Raw genomic sequence first — 22,432 nt, forward strand, 5'->3', positions numbered from 1 at the left:
GAAATGAGATATATTTTTATCTATCTCACTGCTGCTGGTGCCAAGTAATGCAGTGACCCAGGCTTTTGTTTAATATTTTTATAACTATGATTTTGAACATTCCACGGGCACTCCCCTGTCTCCTTGAGTGTGACGAGTTCACAAATTTTGCTTCCACTGCATAGGGCATTTGGTGGCAGCAGGCCAGGAACAATGTTCCGTGTGTCAACACCGGTAGTCTAATACTAGCTGCAAACAATGTAGCGAACAACACTGCAGAACATGTGTCGAACTCAATGTAAATGTGCTTTAACACACCTCAGGCTGAGCAGTGGTTCCTGAAGTAGGCTATGTCCAAGGCATACGGCTACAGAAGACTGGTGATACTGAGCAGTACTCAGACGTGTCCCATTTAGGTGCTCACTGTGAAGCACATCTTGACAGATGGGACACTCCAGAGATTAAAATAGCCTCTGCCTACAAGAAGCTGAACTGAAGTTAGAGTAGCAGGAACAAAATCCAAGAGTTGGTTGTGGGATTAAGTATTAAACTATTACTAATCTGTTATTTGATCAACTGAGTAATAATTGTAAAGTTCAGAAAGAAGTTGTCTGCTAAAATGTAATTTCTGTTGGGGGGCTAATGAATTTATCAGCTCTTGTACTACTGTACACAAAAAATATTTTGCAGATAGCATTCAGGATGAAGGACCAAACTGATGTAATATTAATGTGTGTCAGTTTCATGGGCAATATGTGAAAATTAAGTTTGATAATTTTAAGAGCACATTTACAGTTGAAATCTCAGTTTAACTAATAACAACACTATGGAAACATCAACAGACACAGGAAAAACAATCAAGCTTTTTATTGAAAAACGCCCCTTATGACATGTTGCAACAATAAAAATATGATATTCTGTACACAATTATATGAATAAACATGATAATAAAATTTTATCAATCTTTCCTAATACTGCTGAATACAGTACAAATAATACTGAAATTATTGCATTACTGGACAATGTTTAAAATATTTGACTTCAGTTTTCTCCATGCAGGTGTCTTGTCACTTTAACCAAAACACTATACATAAAAGTTAAATGATCTGTTACATCTTCAATTATAACGCACATTTCATGACTGTTCATTGCATTTGTGTGGTAAGGAACAGATACAGCACACATTTTCACAATGTCACTGAAATTTAAGCACACCTTTCACAATTATCACATTCTCACACTTCATCTTTCTTTATCAATAAAGTATAACCTTTCCTTTCAGAAGGCAAACTGCAACCATTCTTGAAGACAGCCAATGTTCTGCCTGAAATCATATAATGTTGATAAAATAGCAGTGAAATAGTTGCTTTCACATGTGACATCAATATTTACAATGCAAACACAATGGTTAGCTATTTTCTGCAAACAAATTATTGCTGGAACACAGTAATGAGACTTCCTCCAGCAATCTTACTTCTGTTAGTACATGGCTTTTAGAGGACAACATAATAATAATATCAGTCAAATATATTACGACCTCCACATGTACATCATAAGCTCTCAGGTGGGGAGAACTTCCGATCACTCCCCATTTTTTCATTCCTGATCATCTCACATAATAAGCAGAAAACAACAAACATAGCCATTGGAAACTATGCAGCAGTTTGCTTCCTGCATGATTCCTTGGCTACTGCTTCATCAGGTGATTTTTTTTCTTCTTTATAATGAATGCCCCAGTTTCTAAAAGAGCAACACTTGCTCCAGATAGCCCGGTGGCTTACGAGCCGAAAACAGCTGATTAGGTAGAACTGAAAAGTGATGCTCATGAAGGGCAAATAGTTCATTCTGCAACTGAAAACAGCATTCAGTGTTTTAGTTTTGTGACTAATTTGTTATCTGCAACAAGAAATTTGTGTACATAATCAATGCTAAGGCTGTGGGCCTTAATGTGTAATTATTCAAAAACTGAGGAGTAAAAAAAAAGTGAATAATGGTACGAATATGACAAAGTCATGGTTTAAAATCTTTTAACAATAGTATGAAATACCCTAAGTATGGGATGATGATGATGATGATGATGATGATGATGATGATGACGACGACAACGACAATGATTATGGTGGTGGTGGTGGTTGTTGTTTCCATGGAAGTGTGATTTAATTCCTTTACAATCAGAATCAATAAGCCAATAAAGTTTTGCAAGTAATATGAACAGAGTGGTCAAGAGTGGCCACACCGTCACAAGATATGACTTCCAGAGTACAGTGAAATGAGAGCAACGACAAAAGATGTAGCACATGTACAGGTGAAAATAGAGTGGACAGAGGAAGTGTGCAACCAGAGACACAGCCAAAGTAAGATCTGCGGAGAAAAATGCTACCCAGAACCCTCTCCCCTTCCCACACCGATACTCACTTAGAGAGTGCATCATAAAAAAAGGAAAGATATTGGTGGTAAGGACAAACAACACAGATTTCAAATATAAGGAGGCAAAATTCTCTCCAGCAGCCATGCTCCCCTTTTCCTGATGCAAAAAAAAAAAAAAAAGCAACAGGAGATATCCCCTCCTCTACTCACAAATCAACTACTTTACATAAGGTAGAAATATAACTAGACCTGGATAAATTTAAAGAACAAGAGGTTGCGTTAGGCAACAGTTGACTAGAAGAAGGGAAAGGAGTACAGTAGAAGGCAAATGGGTACAGATGAAATAATGAAGGCTGCAGAGAATCAAATAGGTAAAAAGGCAAGGCCTAGTAGAAATCTTTAGGTAACGTGAGAGGTATTGAATGTAACTGATGTAAGGAGAAATTACAATGCAGCAAATGACACAGGCAAAAAGGAATACAAACATTTAAAAAATGAGATTGAGAGGAAGTGCAAAATTGCTAATCAGGAATGGCAAGAGAAGGAACTTAAGGATTTAGAAGCGTATTTCACTACGAGAAAGATAGATACCACCTACAGAAAAATTAAAGTGGCCTTTGGGGAAAATAGAAGCAGCTGTAAGAATATCATGAGCTCAGATGGTAAACCAGTCTGAAGCAAAGAAGGAACAGCTGAAAGGTGCAAGGAGAATATAGAGTGTCTATGCAAAGGAGATGAACTCAAAAGCAATTATATAGAAAGGCAAGTGGATGTGGATGTAGATGAAGATGAGATGGGAAAGATGATACTGCATGAAGAATTTGACAAAGCTCAAGGCGAAACAAGCCCGTGGGGGGAGGGGTTTAGACGATATTCCGTCAGAACTACTAATAGACTTGAGAGAGCCAGCCATGACGAAACTCTTCCATTGGTGTGCAAGATGTAAGAGACAGGAGAAATGTCCTCAGACTTCAAGAAGAATGTAATAATTGCAATTGCAAAGAAAGCAGGTGCTGGAAGGTGTGAAAATTACTGAACTCTCAATTTAATAAGTCACAACAGCAACATACTAACATGAATTCTTTATACAGAAATGGAAAAACTGGTAGAAGCCGACCTTGGGGAAGATCAGTTTGGATTCCAGAGGAATGTAGGAACATGCGAGTTAATACTGACACTACAACTTCCCATAGAAGACGGGCTGGGGAAAGGCAAACCTACATTTATAGCATTTATAGACTTAGAGAAAGCTTTTGATAATGTTCACTGGAATACTGGAATACTATCTTTCAAATTCTAAAGGTGGTAGGGATAAAATACAGGGAGCGAAAGGCTATTTACAATTTGCACAGAAACCAGATGGCAGTTATAAGAGCCGAGGGACATGAAAGGGAAGCAGTGGTTGGGAAGGGAGTGAGACAGGGTTGTAGCCTGTCCCCGATGTTATTCAATCTGTATATTGAGCAAGCAGTAAAGGAAACAAAAGAAAAATTCGGAGTAGGTACTAAAGTCCTTGGAGAAGAAATAAAAACGTTAAGGTTCACCGATGACATTGTAATTCTGTCAGGACAGCAAAGGACTTGCAAGAGCAATTGAACGGAATGGACAGTGTCTTGAAAGGAGGATATAAGATGAACATCAACAAAAGCAAAACGAGGATAATGGAATGTAGTCGAATTAAGTCGGGTGATGCTGAGGGAATTAGATTAGGAAATGAGACACTTAAAGTAGTAAAGGAGTTTTGCTATTTGGGGAGCAAAATAACTGACGATGGTCAAAGTAGAGAGGATATAAAATGTAGACTGGCAATGGCAAGGAAAGCGTTTCTGAAGAAGAGAAATTTGTTAACATCTAGTATAGATTTAAGTGTCAGGAAGTCGTTTCTGAAAGTACTTGTATGGAGTGTAGCCATGTATGGAAGTGAAACATAGACGATAAATAGTTTGGACAAGAAGAGAATAGAAGCTTTCGAAATGTGGTGCTACAGAAGAATGCTGAAGATTAGATGGGTAGATCACATAACTAACGAGGAGGTATTGAATAGAATTGGGGAGAAGAGGAGTTTGTGGCACAACTTGACAAGAAGAAGGGACCGGTTGGTAGGACATGTTCTGAGGCATCAAGGGATCACAAATTTAGCATTGGAGGGCAGCGTGGAGGGTAAAAATCGTACAGGGAGACCAAGAGATGAATACATTAAGCAGATTCAGAAGGATGTAGGTTGCAGCATGTACTGGGAGATGAAGAAGCTTGCACAGGATAGAGTAGCATGGAGAGCTGCATCAAACCAGTCTCAGGACCGAAGACAACAACAACAACAACAACAGCAACAACAACAGAATACATAGCCATGTGTGAGGTAACTATGAACAATACAAATGTGACAGGACTACAGCTTCTCTTTGAGAGGGGTAAAGTGATTTTCTCCAGTTCTTAGTAGGGGCTTCTGTCTTTCAGAATTTGTTGGGTTTAATTTGGTCATCCATTCTCCTTTCCATTTTTGTACAATATGTTGTGTGAGATGTGCCTGTAAGCCAGTTTCTGGGATTTTTATTGGCAGCAGGTCCATTGTGAGGCTTCATTGGCTATTGTATTAACACGATCATTGCCTGGGATACCTATGTGCCTCTATGCCCAGGGGTAGTCTCTGTATTGATCAAAAGGTATAAAAGTTTGTGGGTGCTGGAAACAAATCAGTGGCGAATAATTTTTAACTGCCTTCACACTAGTTGGGGTGGTCACTGTACAGCAGACTTTTCAGGCAGGTTGAGATTTTAATACGTGGGAGAGCTCTATCTATTGCTACTAATTCTCCATGTCGAAGCTATGTATAGTGAGGAGCACTGTTCACGAACATTATTTACAAATAAATGAATAGCCAACTATCATCATCCTTATTACATGTTGGACTTAAGTTGCATGATCAGATGACAGAATAAAACCTATAGCAATGAATATTAGGGTTTGTTTGATCCTTGATGCCACACTGGAGGACGATTTATACTACAGGTCCAGGAATACACCTTGAATGCAGCTCTGCCTCTGGAACAGGTGGGGAAAAAAGTTGCTATTGGGGGGGATGCTGTGGGAGCTCTTGTTGCATGTCTTTTTGCCTAACTGCTGCTGTTGTATGTGTTTTCAAAATATTCATAAGGGGTCTGGAAAACCATGTAGTAGCAAGGACGTTTTGGCCTAGAGTAAATCTTAACTGCATAATTAATTAACAGTTGCTGACAGTATCTTTAAATTTGCAGTACCTGCTTCTGAAAGGAAACTTTCAAATGGGACTCATACAGAAAGCTACAGTTACAAAAGGGACTCCATTATTGTCAGAGTGTCTAGCAGGGCTAAAGCAGAAGGTGCTGTTGACCAGCATGCAACACATTTGTAGACTGGTTGGGATAAAATTGATGACTGGTAAAAATTTACTGGAATCTGTTGGTGTGCTTCCCAAGAAATGTTTCTGAAGACATGTAAGACATTTGATTACAGCATACAGGTTGGTGTGAGCTGCTTTGTGAGTGGTAACTGTATCAACTGGTGGTCGAATAGCAATTCCAGAGGCCGAAGTCATACCACTTTCGGCCATCTATTATCCATATATAATACAGGTACTGGATGGGCTGATCGAATTCTGCAGAAGTGCTTAAGCCAGAATTCAGAGGGGAAAAAAATGATACCTAGGATTATGGGCACATACCATTGTCTTCTGAATGGCCATTTATACACTCTGCAGAACACGAAGCTCAAGACTGATGTTGGTCTTGCAACAGCAGCAACTGTGTTTATGGCAACTGTTAAGAAGGTATGGTATCCTATTTTCCTGTACACGGTTGATTACTAAATGACCATACTAACAATGACATGCCAAAGGGCAAGGAATTATTTAATGGAAGTTTGCAGACTGGCTACCAAGCCCCACCCAACTAATGCAGCTAAGATCTGGTGTTGTCATGTTGTATCGTAAATCTTTTGTAAGGAAGACCACCACCAGGTGTAAATGAAATGTGAAGGCTTCCCTGAGAGAGGACTCAAGTTGTAACAGATGGTTTGTTGTGGATGTATACCTTTGAAATCTCTATTTAAATGGTGAAAGCAAATTTATAATTGACAGACACCAATTACATCTGTGACTGGTCATCTGTTCCAATAGTTTGCATACGGTTGGCACTGAACTGGTTGGTTTGTTATCTGTCAGTATTTGCGCGGCTCTTACCATGTTTTGTTGGTTGGTTGGTTGGGTGGGTGGGTGGTTCACTAGTTGGTTGATGGGGAGGGGACCAAACAGTGAGGTCATCAGTCCCTTCGGATTAGGGAAGGAAGTCAGCCACGACCTTTTGTCCTTTCAAAGGAACCAAGCGGTTTTTTGGCTGAAGTGATTTACGGAAATCACGGAGAACCTGAATCAGGATGGCTGGACTTTGATTTGAAATGTCGTCCTCCCAAATGTGAGTCCAGTGGCCTAAACACTGTGCCATCTCACTTTGTTTATCAGGTTTCAGTATGGTACAATTCATTGGATGCTGAAATCTCCCTCTTGCCCTATCTTATAACATCAGGATATTTTGTTTCCTTTAGTCACTAAGATGGTGAAGCATTTGGTTATGTGTATTACATGAGCTTAGGGAGGTATCTCTGCATCATGTTAGTGCATTGCTGAGTTCCCTGTCTGTAAAAGGAAAATCCTTGTCATTCTAAACCTGTCTGTGTATGTGAATTACATTATTTCTGTTGTTCTTTAATTGTAATGCCAAGGCATGTCTAATATCCTTGTATAAGAGATCCACAAATAAACCAAACAACCACCATCACCACAAAAAAGCTAATGCCTGAAGTGCTGAAGATTTTTTTAGTAGCACAATTGCTGAAGCAATTTAATTTTTTTTTTTATATTCATGACCAGGTTGAGATCATAGGAAAGGAGATTAATAATAAAATAATAATAATATTGTTTTTGTTTTACGGTGCAAAAACAGCTAGGGTCATACGCACCCATGTCAGAACCGTAGCACACGAAGACAAAAAAGGAATTAAAAACAACTACATGTTAAGTCCAACTGACCTCCGGTCACACCTCTCAAACATCTGACAGAGGGACCCAATGGCAAGGGAAGGTAGCAGCTCACGCAATCACCCCTCCGTTGCCTGGCCTGTACCAGAGGGTACATGAGAACCCTACCTGTTGATCCGGAGCTGGGAATTATGCATTACCCAGTCATCTGTTAAGTGTCAGATGTGTGGGCTGGCCTTCATGTGCGCACAGGAAGGAAGAAGAGAAAGAAGAGCCTCAAATGCCAAAGTGGAAGGAGGATAGGGAGAGGGGAAATGAAAAACAGTGAAGAGACTGTTTTGATGTCAGCTACTGAAAATGCAGAACACACTCCCAAAAACATCCTAGAAATATTCCTCAATGGAGGGGAAAAATAATAGCAAGAGAATAGAAATGCAGCACAGAAAGGAAAAGATGCTGGAAAGGCTGGGGCCCCGTGGTAGCCAAGCACGAACCCGCCAAAGAGCGGTGAGCCCCATGGGGAGGGGGAAAGGGGATTATAGTCGATGATACACATAGCCAGATGTTGCATAAGAAGGGGGAAGTATAATTCTCTGGTTACAGTATAAAAATAGCAGTAACTGGTTATTAAATTGTCTAGCATACCAACTAGGTATAAAATAATGAAACAAAATAATGAAACCATTGCAAAAGAAAGAAAATAATCAAATATATAAAAAAAATAGATGTGAAAGAAAAGGTATGTTAGACAGAAAATTATGAAGTGATTGTTTGTTTTGTTTTGTTTTAGGGCACAAAAACAATAGGGTCGTATGTACCCATGTCAAAACTGTAAAACATGAAGACAAAGAGAGGAGTTAAAAATGACCACATGTCAATCCCCATTGACAGAAGAGAAGACAGCTACAAACAAAGATGTGGAGAAAGATTTATAAAATATGCCGTAGAGAAATGGAGATCCAGAACTAAAAATTAAATGGCCTTCGCTATACTGCTATGACACATAAAAAGTAAAACACGTCGACACCCCAAGCATCATTCACTAAAATGGCTGGTAACTCAGATGGCAAACACAAACTGTAATGTATGTGGTTACAAAAGAGCATTCCGTCCGGAAATGGTGAACAGTTAAAAGTTGAGAGTGCAATGTGCACAAAGTGCCTGGGGAGCACCACTTAACAAATGGCGATGGCTAGAAAGACAGTGCCCAATATGCAACCTAGTTAAAATGACTTCCTCGTGGCGAGAAGGCCAAGATGAGGTCGTCCAAGCCACTGGGAGAGGCTTAATAACCCGGAGCTTGTTCCCATGAAGGGAGGACCAGTGGTGATACCAAAGGGACACCACCTGCCAACAGATGGCAACACAGAGATCATTGGAGAAAATTTAAGGATTAGTGGGCTGAGGTACAAGGACTGCAGCCTTTACAGCAGCCTCATTTCCTATCAGACCAACACGACCAGGAACCCACATAAACATCACAGTGGCTCCATCAAGAGTTAACAAGTGACAGCTTTCCTGGACCCGTTGCACAAAGGGATGGATGGCATACAGCACACAGAGGCTTTCAAGGGCACAGAGTCAGAGAAGATGAGGCAATTGAAAATTCTGCGTCGCTGTATGTACTGCATGGCCTGATAGAGGGCGCAGAGCTCTGCTGTAAATACTGAGAAGTGTTCTGGAAGCCAATACTGAAAAATGTCGGCATCTATGACGAAGGCACACCCAACACCATGGTCAGTTTGGGAGCAATCAGTGAACACAAAGGTACTACCACGAAGTTCCATGCAAAGCTCATGAAACTTAAGGCGATAGAGTGAGGCCACAAAAAGCCACGGTGGTGAACGGTTCACCATCATTGGGAAAGTTGCAGGAAGCGTGAAGTTATGCTCCCGGAGCAAGAGCTGAAAGCAAACTCCAAGAGGTAACAGAGAAGAGGGATGCGCTCCATACTGGTTATCAAAGGAGTCATCGAAGGAGGAGGCATAGAATAGGTAGCCACGCGTGGCAGACAAACAGCATGCATATCTACTGAAGAGAAAGTCACAGTGGTAGTTCGGCAGCTGCTGCATACCGGTTGTCAACCGCATTAGTGTAAAAGGCGCTAATGCCTAAACAGATGCCATGATGGTGGATGGTAATTAGACGTTGTAAGAGGGATGGACATGCAGATGCATAAACGAAACATTCATTATCTAGTTTCAAACGGACAAGGGACCAGTACAAACAGAGGAGGGAGGTTTGATCTGCACCCTAGGAAGTACCATTGAGGACCTGTAGGGCACTGAGGGACCGCATACAGTGGGCTACCAGTAAGAGGTGAGAGGACCAAGAAAGTTTCCTATTGAGCCTAAGCCCCAGGAATTTCGTAGTTTCCATGAAAGTGTAGTGACCATTTCTGACAATCGATCCCTACAAGTGTACAGTGTGAAGTGTTAATTTATGTGCAGTGATATAGTTATTCTTTGACTTAGCTTTTGTTAGTTATTCCGTGCTGTTCATGTCTATACAATTCATTCATGTGTGTAGTGTTAAGTTATTGCTAAATATATGTGGGAATAAAGGAATTGTTTTCTCCAACACCCACATTTGGTGACACCCGACGAACTACGTTAACATCCGCGTCGGCTTTAGCGTTTAACGAAGTTCCGCAATGTTCACGCTTGTAACTTCCGCGCCAGCCGCGTCGCGCTCGTTTCAGCACGATAATGACCGATTCGCCAGTCTCAATTCAACCTGAAGCCAGCAGTGCAATTAACAGGGTGACGATAAAACCTCCACCATTCTGGTTACATAATCCTCTATTGTGGTTTGCCCAGTTAGAGAGCCAGTTCGTCCTCGCACAAATATCGGCGGACGAAACTAAGTACAGCTATGTGGTTGCAGCACTTACCGAAGATCTAGCAGCAGAAGTACAAGAAATCCTAGCCGCACCACCGGATACCGATCGTTATGCATCCATTAAAAACGCATTAATAACGTGTTTGTCACAATCAGAGGCAAAATGGCTAGAGAAGCTACTGCGCACTGAAGAACTCTGAGATCGCACTCCATCACAACTCTTACGACGTTTGCGCACACTGGCAAGTAACACTGTAACTGATGATGTGCTACGAAATATATGGTTGTCTCTATTACCGTCAGATACTCAAAAAATTCTCACGGTATGTGCAGGCGATTTAAGCGCACTGGCACAAACGGCCGACAGGTTAATTAAAATGTATCCCACATCAAGTGTCTCAACATTAACGCCACAACAAGAAAATTCGCCCACAGAGACGTTAGTCTCCCTACAATCACAACTGGCAGAGTTTACCGCGCAGGTAGCTGCATTACAAAAAACGCACAACCGCCAACGGCCACGCCGCCGACAGTCACGAAGTCGCAATCGATCACCATCACTACAGAACTTATGCTGGTACCACAAGACATTTGGTAATGATGCACGAAAGTGTATGCCACCTTGCAAGTGGAAAGATGAGGCAGACACCGTAGCAACGATAACTTCCAGTGCAAACACTCGCCGACTTTTTGTGATGTTATCTATACGCCGCCAATGACTCCAAAATTAGAACATACGGTCGAGTAACGTTATTCCTTAATTTGGGGCTACGCCGTGTGTTTGAATGGCAATTTACAGTGGCAGATATATCACAGCCTATCGGAGCAGATTTTTTGTCCTTCTACGACTTACTGCCAGATCTGCGACGCCAGCGACTGATAGATTTGACTACTAGACTGCATACAACAGGAAAAGTCCCCAATTCACATCGTGCCCAAAAAGAAGAATGGATGGCGCCCCTGCGGTGACTATCGCCAACTCAACGCAAGGACCATTCCAGACCAGTACCCAGTTCCACATATAGAAGACTTTTCTGCAAATGTTCACGGTAAGACTATATTTTCTACCATTGATCTAGTTCGAGCTTACTATCAGATCCCTATAGCTGCAGAAAACATTCCTAAAACAGCGGTGACAACACCATGTGGTCTATTTGAATTCACCCAAATGCCATTCGGACTATGTAATGCCGCCCAGACCTTCCAACGTTTTATGGATGAAATTACAAGAGATTTAGATTTTTGCTATGTGTATATAGATGATTTATTGGTGATGTCTGCATCAGAAGAGGAGCACTTGCAGCATTTGGCACAAGTGTTTGACCGCCTACGCACACATGGACTAGTAATTAATCCTGCCAAGTGTGTTTTGGTGAGAAAGAGGTCCACTTTTTAGGATATTTGGTGAATGCACAGGGTATTCGACCACCACATAGTAAAGTAGAGGCCATAAACAAATACCCCCGCCCTGTCACAGTGTGAGAATTACGACAATTCATTGGAGTAGTGAATTTCTACCAACGCTTCATTCGCAATCATGCACCGATAACTGCACCATTGAATGAACTACTTAAAGGTGCACCTAAACCTAACCACAGTGTGCATTGGACTATTGAGGCGGACACTGCGTTTCACGCTATAAAAAAAGCTATAGCAGAGGCCGCACAATTAGCACACCCGGTCGCGCATGCTATACTCGCTCTCATGGTTGATGCTTCGTCCACTGCCATTGGTGCCGTACTTCAGCAACAAATTGATCAGTTATGGCAGCCCATTGCCCTAACCTAACCTAACCTAACCATTTTATAGTCATAAGTTGTCACCATCTCAGCAACGTTGGGCAACATATGACCGTGAGCTGTACGCAGCTTATGCGGCAGTAAAAAAATTCAGACACGCATTAGAAGGGCAACAGTTCACGATTTACACAGATCATAAACCGCTTACCTATGCCTTTAAGGTAAAGCCAGAAAAAGCTTCGCCCAGGCAGCTGCAACACTTAGATTATATCAGCCAGTTCACGACCAGCATTGTGTATGTGGAAGGGAAGCTAAATGTTCCAGCTGATGCACTTTCTCGCATAGAATCAGTGTCCACAGTAGCAGATGACATCGCACAGGTGGAAGCAGTGACAAAGACCATTGATTACGACGCCCTCGCGCATGCGCAACAATGTGATAGTGAGTTGCGTGATCTATTGCAACAAGAGAAAGGATTGAAGCTACAGCTCGTGACATTTCCTGAAGCAAGCAGTGAGTTGTATTGTGCCACAGCAATTCAGAAAACAGGCAATTGCATCAATGCACAATCTGTCACACCCAGGAGTAAGAGCCACACTCAGATTGGTACCATTGAGGACCTGTAGGGCTCTGAGGGACCGCATACAGTGGGCTACCAGTAAGAGGTGAGAGGACCAAGAAAGTTTCCTATTGAGCCTAAGCCCCAGGAATTTTGTAGTTTCCATGAAAGGATGAGCAAATTGCCCAAGATGTAAAGACAGTGTAAGAAACCAACTGCGCTGCCAGAAATTCATACAAACAGTTTTGTCGGTGGAAAAACGAAAGCCGTTGTCAATGCTCCAAGAGTAAGGATGATCGAGACATCACTGAAGACACGCTCAGTGAGACAAGTCCATGGAAAACTGCAATAGATGGCAAAACTGCCCATGAAAAGAGAGCCAGAGATGTTCAGTGGCAGCATCTGGTGATAGCAAAGAGGATGACATTCAGGACAGATCCCTGAGGCACACAGTTTTGCTGGATAAAGGTGTCTGATAAGGCAGAAAACACACCTACCTTGAAAACTTAGTCTTTTAAAAATTCCTGAAGAAAACGGGACAAGCGGCCACTGAAGCCCCCACGTGTAGAGGGTATGGAGGATACTAGGTGTCTTAGGCTTTCTCCAAACGAAAAGCTTGGCCAGTTTGGGATTTCCACATGAAACCATGGGTGAAGAAAGTGACGATATAGTCAACTGCAGAATGGCGTGCTTGAAATCCACATTGTGCAATGGATAGTAAATGGCAAGATTCGAGCCACCATAGCAGCCGGACATGAATCCACACATTCCATCACCTAGCAAACACAGCTGGTGAGAGAAATGGCGCAGTAGCTAGAAGGAAGGTATTTGTCTTTACGGAGCTTAGGTATGGATATGAAAATGGCTTCATGCCAGCGTTTGGGAAACGTGCCCTCTGCCCAGTAGCTGTTGTACATATTAAGTAGAAAGTGCTTGCCTGCAAGAGAAAGGTGCTGCAACATCTGAATGTGAACCACATCTGGTCCTGTAGCACAGGATCGGGATGAAATGAGAGCATGATCTAGCTGCCTCACAGTAAAGGCGACATTGTAGCACTCATGATTCTGAGAAGAGAAGGGTATCACTTGAGCCTCCACCATTTGTTTCTGATGGAGGGAGGCAGGATGATAGGAGGAGTGGCTCTAAATCCCTGCAGAATGGCAGCCCAAGTTGTTGGAGATAGCAATAGGGTCAGTGATAAAATCATCTAGTACTGTCAAGCCGGAAATTGGGGAATGGATCTTCGTCCCAGAGCCGTTTGAGGTTGGCCCTCACGACGGTGAAATCCAGCTTTTTTTTTGCTATCCCGAAGAATGTGACGACACAGTGCACGCATCTGTTTATAATGAATACAGTTTGCCATTGTAGGATGACTGTTAAAAACATGGAGAGCATGTCTCCGTGTGCGAATTGCGTCACTGCATGCCTCAGTCCACCAAGGGACTGGGACACAGCATGGTAAAGAGAAAGTGCGAGGAATGGAATGTTCTGCAGCGGTAAGGAGAAAGTTTGTAAGGTATTCCAGTTGGTCACCACAACTGGGTAATCTCGTTCGTTGAAGGTCACCAGGGAGGAGTAAAGCCTCCAGTCAGCTTTAGTAAGCTGCCATTTGGGTGTGCATGTAGGTGGGTTAGGAGTCAGCGAACAGATAACACACAGGAAATGCTTGCCCGAGTATGTGTCAGAGAATGGACCACTTGAGATGTTGGGCAAGCTGGGCTGTCCAAATAGGAATAGGTGAGCGTGGAGTCTGAAAGTAACATAGGTGCTCCTGTGTTAAGGCAGATGAAGTCAGCAAAGAGGGCACCTCTGTCACAGGTTCTGGGAGAACACCAAAGGGAATGGTGCAGATTAAAGTCACTGAGCAGCAGAAAAGGATGAGGTAGCTGCTCAATAAGCTGGAGGATGTCTGCCCTGGTGACATCGAATGACAGAGGTATGTAACTGATACAAAGGGAAAAGGTCAAGTGAGGAAGACAAATGTGGACTGCAACAGCTTGAAATCGTGTAGTCAGGGAGATGGTTTGACTATGAACTTCATCCTGGATGAGCTGTACGATTCCCCCATAAGATGGAATGCCGTTCTCAGCGGATGATGGGGGAAGGGGAGGGGGAGGGGGTCAAAACGGATTGGAAAGACATGCGGGAGGTCAAAGTGGTCATGAGGATGCAATTTTGTTTCCTGTAGGCAGAAAACAAGTGGACACTGTGATTCCAAGAACAGCCATAATTCCTCCTTGTTGCATCTAATGCTGCAAACATTCCATTTGAGGAGAGTCAAGACAAGGAAAGGGGAGGAGCGAAAAAATGAAGGGGTGTCATCTTGATGGCTGCCAAGTGCCAGCCTTCTAAGACTCTCTGCTGCAGGGTGCAGAGACTGGCAGGTGCTGCTCCATGAGATCTAGACAGGCATCAGCATTCTCCCTCAGTTGGTCTGCGAAGTCCAGGGCAGAAAAATGATTGATGGTGCATACAAATGACATGGAGGTTGGCCAGATGAGGGTATCACATGGGACACCATTAAAGAGGATATCCAAGTACGCAAAGGAGACCATTTGCCTTTGTTCAATTTCTTGGAACCTTTGCGACTGACTGTTAACTCGAGGGATGTAAAGTCTCCGTGAGAGTATTGCTCTGTACTTTCTCGCTTGCTGATTGTTTAGCAGGTGATTTCGCCATGTGAGGCGAAAATTTAGTGGCTTGTTGCACAGCTGGAGGAGACAAGGGATGCTACTGTGACACTAGGTAATTTTACAGCTGCGGTGCTGAATTTGAGGTCACATGTCTGTGTGGCCATGTCTGTAGAGTGAGAGGTAGCAACAACGGTACTGTAAGTGCTGGATGGTAAAACGCAGGGTTTCCATTTAGCCAACAACTTGCGAGCAAGAGGGTATGGCACTTTTTCCTTCACCTGGGTCTATTGGACTGCCCCGCTCATCGAGATACATGGGACAATTTTGGGAGAGGCTGCAGGATTGTCATTGCAATTGATACAGTGGGGAGAAGGAGGCAGACAGTCACTCTCATGAGCTTTCCTACCACAAGTTACACATTTGGCCGGGTGTTGACAAGACATTCTAGTGTGGTTGAAATGATAACACTGAAAGCAGCGCATCAGGTTCGGAATGTATGGTTGGACTGCTTTGATCTTGGATGGAAGCACCACTCTAACAAGTGAGAAAAGGAGTGTGTGTGTGTGTGTGTGTGCGCGCATTTAGGATGCATCTACCTTTTTTTATCACCCAATGGATGGCAATGACACCTGATCAGAGAGATATGTTTGGTCAGACCGTCGAGCAGCCTAATGTAAATAATACCACGGGAAGAATTCAGTGTTGCATGGGCCTCGACATGAACAGGATAGCCGTGGAGAAGCGAAGTGGCAAACGGTAGTTGTGCTTGAGAATCAGAAGTAGTCTCCAAAGGCAAAGTGCCACTGTGGGTAAATGAGAGCAGGATTTCACAGGGCAGACAACTGCATCAACACCTTCTAAAATAGAAACTGATTTACCATTGCATAGGACTGATCTTTTTCAGTACATGAAACCAAGAGGAACCATGGTGCAGCTGGCAGGGTCTTTGAATCAGGGGCTTCATTCGGTTCATGTCTGGTAGACATGGACTGCAAAGATAGGAAAATCCTATGACTGCCAGCATCTCCAAAGGCACGCTCCTTCCAACTGGGAGACGCATTCAGAAGGGGGCGCACCCGTCTTAAGTTATTGTTCACACTTCAGGCCACACCTACCTAACACCTGTGGGCCTGGCCTGTACCAGGGGATACATGTGAATCCTACCTGTCGGCCCAGGACTGGAAATTAAGCATTATCCAGTCACCTGTTATGGGGCAGATGTGTGGGCAGCCTTCAGAAGTGCACAGGGAGGAAGAAGAAAAAAAGAAGAGCCTCAAATGCTGAAGCACAGGAAGGATAGGAGAAGGTCCATGAAGAAAGGAAAAAGGAATGAAAAAAGAGTGGTGAGACTGTTCTTATGTCTCTAGACAATGCAAAACTTCCCCCCCCCCCCCCCTCCCCAAAAAAAAAACATATGTTCCCCGAGGGAGGGGAAAAAGAATAGCAAGAGGATACACATACAGCACAGAAGGGAAAAGATGCTGCAAAGGCTCAGGACCCATGGTAGCCAAGCATGAACCCACAGAAGAGTGGCAGCCCTCTAGGAAGTGGGTTGACTATGAACATCATTCTGTATGAGTAGCATGACTTCCCAATGAGATGGAATAATGGCCTCGGGGAAGGTCGAAATGGACCGGGAAGAAATGCGAGAGCTCAAAGCAGTCATGAGGACGCAATTTTGTTTCTGAAGGTAGAGAACAAGTGGATGCTGTGATTCTAAAAGCATTCATAAAGCCTCTTTGTTAGATCAAAGACTGCGAATGTTCCATTGGAGGAGAGTCATGACAACTAAAAATGAAGGGGTGTCACCACAGGAGCTGCCAAGTGCCAACCTTCGAAGACTCGCTGCTACAGGATACAGAAGCAGGAGTATCCTACTCCATGAGGTCTACAGAAGCGGCGGCATTCTCTGTCTGTTGGCCTGCGGGGTCCAAGGCAGAAAAACAGTTGGTGGTGTGCACTGCCAACACTGAGCTCAGCCAGGTAATTGTATCATGTGGTGACACCATCAAAGAGGATCCTTGAGTCAGCGAAGGAGAAGACTGTTTGCCTTTGTTTGACTTCTTTGAGCCTTTCCGATTGGCAGAGGAAGACTCACATGTTGGTTGGCTGGAGGGTCTTAAGAAATCTTCACGGGAGTAACCCTTGTGTCCTTTTCAGCACGCCGGTTGTGTAGCTGGTGTAGTTAATACTCATTTGGGCTTGTTTGTTTGAATATTTTCGTTTACCTTTTGGCAGTGCTTCCGCACCCACCATTTTCCAATGGTATTTGGAACAGCTGACTGCTCAAGTGCCAAACTGTTCAAACTATTTCGATGAGACTGCCATATCAGGTTGTACACCTGAACATCGTATTGCAATTTTGCGTACTTTGTTTCTTCTGTTATCTGATGCAGAACTAAAGTGTAGATTGGACAAGTGTGATTTTTTTAAACCTGAGTCGCAGTTATCTTGGTCACGTCATCAACAGTCAAGATGTACATCCTCATCAGTTGCATTTGTTAGCCACACAAGATTTTCCAGTTCCTTGCAATGTACCAAAAGTGCAGTCAATCTCAGGGAAAATGAATTATTATATTCAGTCCATACTGATGCTGCACAAATCGCAGCTCCATTGCATCACAAGAATGTCCCCTTTGTTTGGACAGATGAGTGCCAAGAATCTTTTCAGTGATTGATGCTTAGTTCACTCTGATCCTGACAAACCAGTTGTATTGCAAGTTGATGCTTCCCCTTACAGATCCGGTGCAGTGCTTTTGCACAGAATTAGCGGTAAAGACAGGCCTATCGCTTTCACATTAACATTGTTATCCAAAGCTCAGTGTAACTATTCACAAATTGAAAAAGAGGCATTGGATGTTGTGTATGGTGTCACCAAATTCCATCATACAATTCTACTTAGTAACGGATGACAAGCCTCTGCAGTCCTTTTTTCATCCGATGAAAATGGTTCCTGAACGAACTGTCCAAAAATTACAATGATGGGCTTGTTATCATCTCAATACCAGTACAAGATTGTGTACCGTCTGACAGCTCAACATGGTAATTTTTTATTTTATTTTGTTATTTTTTACTGTGGGGTTTTCGGGCGCAAAACATCTAAGGTAATAAGCACCCAGTATATGACCATAGAATGCTGCATCCGTGAGGGTAAAGGCCGTAGTGAGGTCCAATACAGAAAGGAAGAATAAACAAATCTAAAACATCAAGACATTACAGAAGAGTAACTAAAAGATGTCGACAAGACACCGGAGTCGCCAGGTAGAAATCAAATCTCTTTTGTCATATTACTGCTTGTTAAAAAACTTAAACCAAGAGCCACAGCTCACACGTCATCCGCTGAAATGTCCGGCAAAGCAGGCGGCAGCCCAACCCTGAGATGTAAGTGGCTAAAATAATGGCAGATGATCAGGAAATGTCTGAACGTTAATGGCCGGCAACAGAAAGGACAGCTGGGTGCTGCGTCGGAACTCAACAAGTGGCAGTGACTAAAACGGCAGTGCACTATTCGCAACCAAGCTAACATTACTTCCTCACAGCGAGACGGCCGGGAGGTAGTCGACCAGGCTGTTGGGAGAGGTTTGACTTCTCTGAGTTTGTTCCCATGAAGGGAGCACCAATGGTCATGCCAAAGTGACGTGATACACTGATAGAGAAAAGTACAAATGTCTTGTGAAGGATCAGAGTAAGAGGTGGGCTGACCAAGATGGACTGCAGCCTTGGCTGCAGCATCAGCAGCATCATTCCCAGGCACACCAACATGGCCAGGAACCCACATGAACATCACTTTGGCCCCCCACCCGAGAACAAATGGAGGCAGTCCTGGATTTGTTGAATGATGGTATGGACTGGATCAGTATCATCTAGACTGAAGGGCACTGAGGGAGTCAGAGCAGATCACACAGCGAGTGAGCTGGTGCCTCCAAATGTAGTGAACAGCCTGATAGAGGGCAAAAAGCTCTGCTGTAAAAATTGTGCACTGGTCGAGAAATCGGTATTGAAACTTATCAGCCCTGATGACAAAAGCACAGTCAACATTGTGGGCGGACTTGGAGCCATCAGCGTACAAAAATATGCTATCGGCAAGGTGTGAGCGAAGTTCGAGAAATTTGCAGCGATAGGTCAGCTCGGGAGTTGAATCCTTCGGGAACGAGCTGAGGTCAAAACGAACACAAACCTGTGTCTGAAGCCAAGGTGGTGAAGGGCTCTTCCCCATTCGGAAAGTGGCAGGAAGTGTGAACTGCAGCTGCTGAAGCAGGTGACAAGAGTGGATGCCGGGAGGCCGCGGTCAAGAATGTCATCAAAAAAAGGGTCAAAGAGTAAAGACAAGAAAAACTCCTCCAAGGAAGGACATTCCAGTGGCCCCCAAACTACCAGATCCTGCCTGTTTAACTCCTGTGGCCAAGGCAAGATTCTGGCAGCCCCTGAGGCCCCAGTGGGCACCACACAACAGAACCCAGAACCTATGTTTCCTATCGAACATAAGCCCTAACAACTTCGTTGCATCCACAAACAGGAGAGCATTTTGGCCCAGTCGCAAGTACGGTGGAAGAAACACCTTGTACCACCAGAAGTTGACGCAAACGGACTTGGCAACAGAAAAGTGGAAGCCATTTGTGACACTCCATGAAGAGACAGTCCAGACAACGTTGAAGACAGCGTTGCACGAGACACGTTTGCTGGGAGCTGCAATAAATAGCAAAGTCGTCAACGAAAAGAGAACCGGAAATGCCAGTCCATAATGGGGTTGATGGCTATGGCAAAGATTTCCCACAGGGGGAAGATTCTGCAGAATGAGGACATGGATTATATCAGGCCCAGGAGGAGGAGACCTGGATGAGGAGAGAGAGCACGTTCAAGCTCCCTCATAGTAAAAGAAGTATTGTAAGATTCACAATTCAAAGAGAGAAAAGAGATAGCACGAGCCTCCTCCGCCTGTTTCTAAGGAAGGAAGGCAGGATGGTAGTGGGTGGAGCTTGAAACCTCTGCAAAGTACTGGCCCAAAGTGTTGGAAACATCTACAGGGTCGACTATGACATTTCCCGTAACAGTCAGACCAAGGATTGAGGAGTGGGCGGTAGTCCCAGAAAGCCCCACCTAAGGACCGGGACCCAACGGGGAGAAGTAGCAGTACGAGGGATAGAGGATTCGGCAGTTGAGAGAATAACGTCCACTAGGTGCTCAATCTGATCATCACAGCTGGGAAATGGCCGTTCATCAAAGACTGCCAAGGAGGAATATAGCCTCCAGTCAGCAAGAGAGAATTTCCAATGAGCAGGCCGCTGTGGTGGGGTATGACTGTACAGGCGAGTCAGACAAGGGAAGTGGTCACTCGAGTAAGTACCAGAAAGAGCACACCACTCGAGATGTCGAGCGAGCTGGGCACAGCAGATCGAGAGCTCTAAGTGGGAATAAGTGTGCGTGGAATCAGAGAGAAATGTGGCTTTGCTAGTGTTAAGGCACACAAGATTAAGATCATTAAGAAGATCCGTGAAAAAGAGAACTTCTTGGGCAGGTGACAGGTGAGCCCCAAAGAGGATGATGGGCACTGGTGTCACCGAGGAGGAGAAAGGGTGGAGGAAGCTTAGCAACAAGCTGCATCAGGTCTGCCCTAGTGACAGCAGAAGACGAAGGGATATAAATGGTGCAGAGGGAAAAGGTAAATTTGGGAAGGAAAACACTGCCAGCAACTGCTTGCAGTTGGGTGTGTGAAAGGGGATAGGACGATGGCAAACATCATCTCGTAGAAGCAGCATGACCCCACCATGAGCAGGAATCCCCGCCCCAAAAAGGAAGGTCCATCCAGAAAGAAGTAAAATGGGAGAGAGCAAAATGGTCTTGAGGACGTAGCTTGGTTTCTTGGAGACAGACGACGAGCAGACATTGCAATTACAGGAGCAGCTGGAGCTCCGCCCTGTTAGACTGAAGGCCACGGACATTCAATTGTAAAAGGGCGATAAAATTTAGGAACACCAGAAAATGAAGAAGAAACTCACTTTGATGGCCACTTAGGGCGAGCTGTCAAGGGAAGACGGCCACTGGAATCCACAGGTGGAGGATCTTCGTCCATCAACTCAGCGGGATCAAAGGAGCTTCCCTGGTGTCGGTCAGTTGAAAAGGACCAATAAGTCAAAGAGGGACGACGAGTTAGAGAGGGGGAAGACTGTTTGCCTTTGGATGATTGTTTTGGCTTTTGGCGATTGGCAGAAGAGCTAGATGGCTGCGAACTCAAGTTATGTAAGAAATTTTCCCGGGAATAATCCTTTTTGAATTGACGGTTCGCTGGCTGTGTTGCAACTGTTTTCGCTGGTGAGGGCAAAGAACAGGTAGCAGACTCTACTGCCCAGAAAGTGGGAGAAGGAGTGTCAGCTTGAAGGCGAGGCAAGTATGCCACCCTCAAACTGAACTGTAAGTCTCAAGCTTGCGTAGCCACGTTTTTTGTGGGACGGGGAGAGGCTAACATGGTGCTGTAGCTTCCAGACGAAGGGACATTCGGTTTGCTGCTCGCCAACAGTTTCCGGGCAACAGGAAAAGGTACCTTCTCCTTCACCCTTATCTCCTGAACAGCCTACTCGTCTTGATAGATGGGACAAGAATGAGAAGAAGCACCATGTTCTCCATGACAATTACGCGGGGAAAGAGGTGGACAGGCACCCTCGTGTGCATCCCTGCTACAAGGGACACATTTGGCCATGTTTTACATGACTTGCTGGTATGATTGAACTGGTGGCATTTTTGACACCTCAACGGATTGGGAACGTAAGGGCGCACAGAGATAACTTCAAAGACTGCCTTGATCTTGGTAGGAAGCGTTAACTGATCGAAAGTCGGGAATAATGTACGAGTGGGCACCAAATTGGCAGCTACCTTCTTCATAACTCTATGAACAGCAGTAACACCCTGATCCAATAGATAATTATTTCATCCTCCGTCAAGCCATCCAACAGCCGGGTGTAGATAACACTGTGAGACGAGTTAAGTGTACTATGAGCCTCCACTTTTATAGGATATTCATGGAGGGTTTGGGCCTTGAGTAGTTTCTGGGCCTGGAGAGCACTATCAATTTCCAAAAGCAGCATTCCATTGCAGAGACGAGAGCATAACTTCACAGGGCCGGCAATGCCATCCACGCCTTTCTGTATAACAAAGGGGTTTACAGAAGCAAAAGTCTGGTTTTCGTCTAAACGTGAGACTACTAGATATCGAGGTGCAACAGGAAGAGACATTGAGGCAGGAGCCTCATTCGACTTTCGTTTATGGGAAAAACTCTGAGAAAGAGAAAGAAAATCAGTCATTGGGCAAA

At 44.0% G+C, this 22,432-nt stretch overlaps 1 protein-coding gene across 2 annotated transcripts in view; it reads right to left on the bottom strand.

The window, feature by feature from the left end:
• Positions 1-828: 828 nt before the first annotated feature.
• Positions 829-22,432, bottom strand: part of LOC126195135 (extracellular tyrosine-protein kinase PKDCC-like) — a 52,950-nt gene continuing 31,346 nt past the window's right edge. For both annotated transcript variants that reach the window (XM_049933633.1, XM_049933631.1), the window contains one exon: positions 829-1,303. In XM_049933633.1, coding sequence (XP_049789590.1) covers positions 1,215-1,303 — 89 coding nt within the window. In that variant the 3' untranslated portion in view covers positions 829-1,214. The remainder of the gene's footprint in view (positions 1,304-22,432) is intronic.

Source organism: Schistocerca nitens, chromosome 7 (assembly GCF_023898315.1).
Source record: "Schistocerca nitens isolate TAMUIC-IGC-003100 chromosome 7, iqSchNite1.1, whole genome shotgun sequence".
In the NCBI taxonomy this organism is placed as follows: domain Eukaryota; kingdom Metazoa; phylum Arthropoda; class Insecta; order Orthoptera; family Acrididae; genus Schistocerca; species Schistocerca nitens.